This window comes from Musa acuminata, chromosome BXJ3-4 (assembly GCF_036884655.1).
Source record: "Musa acuminata AAA Group cultivar baxijiao chromosome BXJ3-4, Cavendish_Baxijiao_AAA, whole genome shotgun sequence".
Taxonomy (NCBI): Eukaryota; Viridiplantae; Streptophyta; class Magnoliopsida; order Zingiberales; family Musaceae; genus Musa; species Musa acuminata.
The window spans coordinates 39,929,545-39,937,214 of NC_088352.1; the positions used below are offsets into that span (position 1 = coordinate 39,929,545).

At 40.2% G+C, this 7,670-nt stretch overlaps 1 protein-coding gene across 10 annotated transcripts; it reads left to right on the forward strand.

Annotated features, from left to right (window-relative positions):
- Positions 1–1,694: 1,694 nt before the first annotated feature.
- On the forward strand, positions 1,695–7,332 carry LOC103983225 (uncharacterized). 10 transcript variants are annotated; one of them, XM_065149550.1, is made up of 14 exons: positions 1,695–2,060; positions 2,645–2,708; positions 2,783–3,027; positions 3,116–3,525; positions 3,601–3,658; positions 4,099–4,226; positions 4,317–4,476; positions 4,591–4,885; positions 4,987–5,056; positions 5,136–5,226; positions 5,339–5,442; positions 5,919–6,248; positions 6,327–6,503; positions 6,727–7,332. In XM_065149550.1, the coding sequence occupies exons 4-14, from the start codon at positions 3,343–3,345 to the stop codon at positions 7,057–7,059; spliced, it is 1,929 nt and encodes a 642-aa protein (XP_065005622.1). In that variant the 5' UTR covers positions 1,695–2,060; positions 2,645–2,708; positions 2,783–3,027; positions 3,116–3,342; the 3' UTR covers positions 7,060–7,332. The 10 variants fall into 10 exon arrangements, with proteins under 10 accessions (XP_065005622.1, XP_065005626.1, XP_065005621.1 ...); XM_065149554.1 differs by having other exon boundaries at positions 2,875–3,027; XM_065149549.1 differs by lacking the exon at positions 1,695–2,060 and adding an exon at positions 2,122–2,323.
- Positions 7,333–7,670: the final 338 nt, after the last annotated feature.

The following is a 7,670-nucleotide window of genomic DNA, read 5'->3' on the forward strand; positions in this document are numbered from 1 at the left end:
CCAGCAGAGGAGCTATGCACAAGTTCAAAGACTCTTTGGAAGACAATAGTTGTCAAATCCTCACCAACGGTGATCAGTACTACTGAGAGTAGATTGTCCGCTTCATTTCCTAACGAAATGCCAATCGAAAGCGGGAGTGATGCGAACCTACTTGGAAGTGACAACTAAGTAAAAGAAGAGTCAATGGGCAAATTTTGTGGAGGAAAGACCCAAAACTTCAAGCATCCAACAAGCATCCACCCAGTTCGAACAGCATGAGACATTTGAGAGACTGGCACAGGAAGGATGGTCTTTTCCTTCATTTGGAGGATCCGCAGGAATCAACAAGGATCAACATAACTCAGCCAACCCCACACCAGAGTCAGATTCATTGGTGAGTTGAAGCAGCATGGCGGATCAAAAATTCGACTACTCAAAAATAGCACCAGAGAGCAGTTGGGAGTCAAGAGGCGCATTGTAGTTGGGGCAGAAGATTGAAGACTCAACAAAGGCGAGGAGTTGCAGTGTCGGCAAAGGCTTCAACGAGGACGTCGAAGGAATAAGTGGGGGAGAATGTCACAGACAAACTTCTAAACAAGATGTTTAATGTAATGCTTATGTATGTCCGTGTCTTTTGGTATGTTCATGCTTTGTACAACATATAGAGGGACGGTCGAATGCTTAATAGTCTCATTTTAGTTTGGTTGGTGGTCGTTTTAGGCTTGTAAATAAAGGTTGTGTCATGTGGACACGTGTGAGAGATTTTCGATCTATAATAGATCATTTTACCTTTTGTTGTGTAACTGTTCAGAGCTTGTAAAGTCTGTTTGTAATTTGCATTGTCTGTGAAGTATTTTCGGAGATGTTTGTTTGTAGATTTCGAGTGAAGCGTTCTCTCTAATCCGTTCTCTCTTTTGTTGGTCCTAAGGGACAATGGGAGGCTTCAGGGAGACTGATCGTTACGGACAGACACGTAAGAGTACCGTACGACTTAGGCAAAATCAACTAAGTCCGACAATCAGTAACTTCCTAAATATCTTTTTGATACGATCAATACGGTAGATACGCTGAAATCTCTTTCTGGTCTTTCTGGTCACTATCAGCTCAGCTAAAATCTACTATATTTGTATTCTCTAATTCAGCTAGAATAACCAGGTGTCAATACAAGTTTATGAGATGGCAATCTAAACTTAAATCTGTTTTCTATTACTACTTTGCATTGCTCTGTGTACCGGGATTCATGTCAAGTTTAGAATTTGTTTCAGTACCCTTAATGATCCTTTGTCAACTAAATCACATCCTCTGACATTGGTAGTCTTCAGTCTCTAGACAATGCAGAAACTCTCCCATCAAACAATTAATTCATGGGAAAGAATCACACATTTGCTTTCGTCCTTTATGTTCCACAGTGATCGCCTGCCTCCGTGAAAAGACTACTCATGCTGACGGCAAAGTGGCACAAATGGTAGCTTTTCTTGCTTTTTGGAGAGTCACACAGCGAATGGGACACTGTAAGTCGACTCTCTTTAAGCAGCAATACCAACATATAGCGATTCTCTCTCTCTCTCTCTCTCTCTCTCTCTCTCTCTCTCTCTCTGTGTTTTCCTCTTCTCACAGTGAAAGTAGCAATACTATACAATATGCGTATAACTGTGTTAAGGCTTTCTCTGTTCCCTAGGAGTGGATAATGAATGGGGCATCGGAAAGAGGAGGTGTTTGGGGTGCCTTCTATGTCATTCTTCTGAGGTGAAGTTCTCGCTCGGCAAGTAATTGTTTTGGTAATGCAAGTGCGCATTAGCTCTTAGTGAGCTGAGTCGTGCGCCAAAGGGCGCCTGCCACGGGACGAGAGGCGTCCGACGTTAAGGGACAGGTGGGGTTCCGCTCTCGGCGGTCAGATCAGAGGAGGACGATGGGCGATGTAGTTCGAGCTCATTTAATGCAGGGTTGGAGGGAATGACAGGGTGCAGAGTACAGCGGATGTTGGAGGAGATAAGCTTCGATCCTTTGTCTCATTAGATCGTTGGTTTAAAGAGAGGCGATTCTAGCAATTAAAATGAGCATCTTTGCTACTTGAGATTGTGGTGGGCACTCATTATTGTCTTCTCTTTCGGTTTTCTTGCATGGCTTTGCCCTATTTGTTAGGGTTCCTTTGTGTGGAAGACAATGAAGTGTTGACGAATGAGTCTCGGTGCTCTCTTTAGTGGTTGTGAAGGCTTTTCCTTTTCTTTCGGCCTTCTTCTTCTATTTACTATATCTTCTTTTGCGAGTGGAGTTCACTTCAGTTTAGTAATCTGGAGGCAGTGGATGCGGCTTTGGGGACTACTTTTTCGCAACTTGGTTGGAGGTTGGGGGATTAATTGTTTGGCTTCCTTCCGTTCGACTTCTTTTTGGCCTCGTATTTGTTTGAACGATCCCATGAATGTCCAAAAGAACAACAAAAAGAAAACCCTCCCTTTCTCCGACTTCTCTGTTTCTGTGCATTGGTTGGGAACCTGATTCTTCTGAGCTCATACGACGAAGCTTTCTGTCCCTCCTCTCTTTCTTGCTTCTACCTTTGGCTTCGTCTTCATCTCCTTTTGTTTTATTTTCCTTTTCCTTGTTCCTTTTCTGCTGGTTTTTCGCTTATCTTAGCTTATTATTTGTTTACGGTCTCGGTTATCTGCAGCCAAGGTGATACGAAGAAGACATTTTTTCTCTCTTCCAAGTGAAGGCTCCCATAAGACAAAGAGGTACTTCTTTCTTGTATATTATCTCCTATTACTCCCACCGGGCATCTCATTCTCTCTCTGTTGCTTCTTTGAAGCGTCTTCATGGTGGATATATCATAAAACTCGTAGAAGAATGATAAAAATAATTTTCTCTCCCTCCTCTATCATCCGATTCATCTGGAAGTAGCCATGGAGAAGAAGATCCGATCGCCCGATCAATGAGGGCATGGGTCGTCGGATAAGGACAGCAAGGGATCGCCAGATTTGACGCGTGGAAGAAGCACGGCGAGTAGGTCCTCGCCCACAAAGGGACAGCCAACTGGCTCCTCCTCGCCTATCGGTACTTGGCAGTCTCCCTTCCTCTAATTCCCCTGCCCTCTCTTCCATTTACTTCTGGAGTACCGAGCTGATTCTTTTTTTTGATGAAGTTAAACCAAGAAACTGTTTTGCTGTCATATCTGCTTCTCCGTTGGATAACGTGTGCGTACCAGCTTGTTTGTTATTTTGTCTTCTTGCATGCTCTGCTTTCTTCTTTCCCTTGCTTGGGTATGTTTGGTGCTCCAGTCGTTAATTCTTTAGTTCCTTTCTGATCTTTTGCGGTTTCGAGTGAGAAAGGTGACTATAGTGGTGGAGATGGAGTAAATGAGATTCGGAGATGGTTAGGTGGAAGAAGGAGAAGGTCAGCAGGGTTTCAAGGTGGAGTTTGAGCCATAACGAGGCATTGGGAGAAGCAGGCGGCGGCAGGTCGGAAGAAGAAGGTGCACGTTTTTGGCCGATGCTTACTACTCCCACTTCCGCTAGTCTAACTAATAGGAAGAGAGCTAGGCTTGATGGAAAGGTTCGATTTTCCCCTTTATTTGTTACTTGTTGATTTTTTTGAGCTATTTTTATGACTCATTTCAAACTTCAAAAGGTGGTTGATGATTGTGATGCTGTTGATCCTTCACCCGTGCCAAGGAAATTGAGATCAGGTATCATTAACTATTGTGTATTGCTTTTTTAAAGCTATTTCCTCAAAGCTTATCTTTATGACTTTTTTAATACATTACATGTTCTTTATTTATGTTTAGGATAAGCTTGATGCCAGAAATCTCTAGTCTTTTCACTTTCTGGTTCTTTGTGCGTGTGCAGTAGTTATATCTTGTCCTTACCAAAAAAATGTAGGGACTCTATAGTTCTTTAGGAGCTTTTCTAAATATAAGAAGTTTTACAAGTTGGCTTAAACTCTTTTTTTTTGTGTTTTTCCAAGCACTGTGAGTTTGTTATATGGAGTTGTATAATCTCTGCTTCTTGATTCATGGTATATGTGGCTGCTCTGCTACAAATTAAGAAAGTTTTTGGGATGTCCTATATTATTGGCTGGTTTAAGTTATCTGTATGGTTGACGATCCCTGGATCTTTTCTGCTTCAGCTATCAATAAATGCAGCAGCCAGTCATCATCTCCTGCAATACCAGGTGCAAAGAAGAAACCCTATCATACTTTTAATGGACTCCAAGTGCTGCATGGGAATGGTGGAAGGAGATGCAAGCAAAATGTGGTCAGTTTCTTTTGTAGTTTTTTCTTTTTTTATTTGTTTGGTTTATGCCTACAGGTCCGAGATAAATGACTTTTATTTTCTGTATGAAAGCTGCTTGGCTCATTAACTGAGGATGAAAAGGAAGTACTCGAAGCCTTGTGTGCATTATCCAGAATTCTACCTATTAAAGAGAGAATTCAGGACGATAAAGACAGGGAAATCTCTGAGAATCACCAGGATAATATTGCTACCCCAACAACTCATTCGGAAGGCGAGTTTTTATTGCTTTCGTGCTCAACTGCTTTATCCATTGATTCCTATGTGTGTATTCCTTTTGGTTTGACTTTTGTTGGATGGAATTCAAGTATAATATCTTACTCAACAGCTATGAAAGAGGACAAAAATCTTTTGCAACAAAACACTACCATTGGAATTAAGAGTCCCTCTTTTTGTTTGGAGAAGACATTAGAAAAACCAATGAAGGATGAACATGCTATTTCCAAGCAACCTGACACAAATTCTGGAATGCAAATTATTGATTCAGGTTTGAGTATAGCCCCTGATTCTGGAAGTCATATAACTCCTCTATCTGAAAATGTGCACCCAGAAAATATTCCTGGAAATCTTAAAAGTTTTTTGAGCCCCTCAGGATTTTTGCCTCGTCATTGTACTGAAAATAGGTAGATCCTGCATGTTTCATGTTATATTTCATTTGGTAATGTTTAATTAACAAGTTGATGTCTTTCTTATTCAATTTGTCATTTATTTCCTTTCTGTGCAGAACACTGCAACCTACTCAATGTGGTTCTATCATAGCCTTTCCACCATGCAAATCAGAAATGCTACAACCTGTAATGCTGAATCCCTGACTTCAGATTAAGGTTCAACATTTTTTATCCAGTGACATGAATTCTTTTTTGTTGCTTTCAGAATGGATGTGTTGGATCCGCTGCACTGAAACATGAGGTTCAATATTTGAAGCATAACAGTGAAAGCAGTACAAAACTTGTGTACCAGAAAGGTATTGATCATATATCACAGATGAACATACCACATGCAAAATAATTTTGATCATCTTATGTTTGGCTTATGATTCAATTAATTGTCGTGTAACCTCCAGATATATTTGTCAGGAAATGTTCCGCCCCATATTCAGCTTTCTTCAAGCAATTCTGCAGTTTGGCCTGGCCCTGCCACTAGTATTACTTCAAAAGAAGTTGATCTTCCAACTATGAAGGTGGTTTATGAATTACATAAAAATTTGCTCTTTTATAGTTCAAGAGATGTAGTACATTGGTCTTGAGATCAAGCTTAGCATACATTCATTCTGTGTTTACTACATCACTTCTGTAGGTTTAGTTGACACAGTCAAATTGATTGGAAGTATCAAATCTAGTTTGCTATATTCAGGATAGCAGTCTTCTTGATTGCTCGTAGGTTTAGTTGTTGCTTTTACCAGAATGAGAGAATTATCATTTCCATGTATGTTGGCATTTTTCTTAGTACTCGAGTACTAAAGCTTTGTTACTAAGGTTCAATTGAGGCATCTTGTTTGACACCTCATTTGGTCAGGTATCTAAACTGAAATCAGTCTACGACTATTACTATTTGTGTAGCTGCATCAGTCTACACCTCATTTGCCTTATTGGTAGTCTTGTATTTTCATTTAGTCTTGTATTTGTGTAGCTGCATCAGTAAGTTCTCTCTTTGCAGGTTCCTCTTGATGTAACACCATTATGGAAAAAGTGCGCTATTCATGTATTCATAAGCCATATGATAAAAAGCTACCAGGAAAAGGAGCAGCAGCACACACTCATACTGCCATCTGAGGACTCAAAGTCCAGGGTTGGGTCGGAATCACGTGAACTAGTAAACAATGAGAGAACTGGTTTACAAAGTAGATTGAAAATTGTGGCATCTGCTGCTATCTATGGTTCTACAGTGGAGAGGAGCAAACATGCAGGAACAAATGAAATTTCATGTAACAGAAGACTTGTTTCAGCTCACATATCATCAGTCTTATCTGAGTACAAACAAAAGCAGGTAATTTCTATTAATTGTCCTCTGTTTTTCTTTTTCCACTTGCTGTTCCTAATGATTTGCCGTTTGCATCTTCCTCAGAGCTGTGATTTTCTTTCGTTATCCACTAACAGTGATACTGGTAGTACTGCAAATGGAGTGAAGGCTCCTGTGCAGCTTCATTCTCCCTTTTTCCATGCCCAGGTTCCCTTCCCAGTCTCTCATGTACCATATGTTCCAGCTTACCCAGAGAAGCTAGTTGCTCCAGCTACTCAACAGGTACTCATAAACTCTCTGTGAATAACATTTTCCACAAATGACTGTTTAGTATTAAAATCAATTGGTGGAGATCATCACAAATTCAAATTTCATTTGTTAATGGATCATTTTTTACGAGTGGTTTTATCGATTATTATCCTGTTCAGATACTCCCTCTCTCTCTCTCTCTCTCTCTCTCTTGATTCAGGTTTCTTGGAGGTTAAATGGTTGTTTTTCTTTGTAGGTGCAACCACAATTACCACATTATGCAGGCAACCCGTTCTATGGACCACAAATGAACAACACCATAGGCAATTCACAACCGCAGCACCAGCAGCAACAGATATGTCAAGCTCATATTGCACGCTATAGGTCCCCAGTTGGCATTGCTGTGTTGCAGAATGATCAAACACATAACTCTCTCTCTCCTTCTACACAACTGCAAGGTTTCTCATCACTATCCTCCAAACCAAAGCCTCAGCAGCAGCACCACCACCACCAACTTAGTCTGCACGGCAGGAGACAACACAAAGATCCCCATCAGTTTCAGCTGCTGTACAGCACGAGTCGCTCCTGAAGACAAGTGATAAGATGGAATGAAGGCATTTAAGCTCGGGCTTTCGTCCATGTAAGCCATGAGATATGCTTAATCAAGATGATGGACTACTGGCTCACCAGATGCTGCTCATTGAATTCTAGGTGAAGCTTTGTACAATCGGGAGCAAACATGATCCAATGTTGCTACTGTTCTCTTTATTTTTTTTATGCTAAAGCAGTGGGCTATAGAAAGAACTCTCTGCTGTATATCTGACATTATAATCAAGTTAAAGGAGTTACAGGCCTTTTCTCATAGCCAGAGGAAAAAAAATGCTGCTCATGGTACAAAAGAGCATCCATTTTCATCTAATCTATGTGGTACTCATATTAGTTTTTTTGTAAATATTTTTCGGAGGTGAGACTAGATGATTCATAAATCTTATCTGATGTTTGATCCTTATAACTTGAATTTTGTCTACCACTTATATTTGATTGATTATTTGTACCTATATTCAAATAAAAGATTGAGTTATACAATACTTTTCTATAAATATATATTCGTATTTCTATATTTTGGAGAGATTATTTTAGAAATTTGAGAAGAACAATCTTATTATTAGCGTTGAAAGAAGAAGTCGTTGATCTCATCGT

Coding starts and splice junctions, on each gene's coding strand:
- LOC103983225 (XM_065149550.1), top strand. CDS start 3,343: ATGGTTAGGTGGAAGAAGGAGAAGGTCAGCAGGGTTTCAAGGTGGAGT. Junction 5,227..5,338: donor AAAACTTGTGTACCAGAAAG/GTATTGATCATA, acceptor TATATTTGTCAG/GAAATGTTCCGCCCCATATT. Junction 6,249..6,326: donor CTGAGTACAAACAAAAGCAG/GTAATTTCTATT, acceptor CATCTTCCTCAG/AGCTGTGATTTTCTTTCGTT.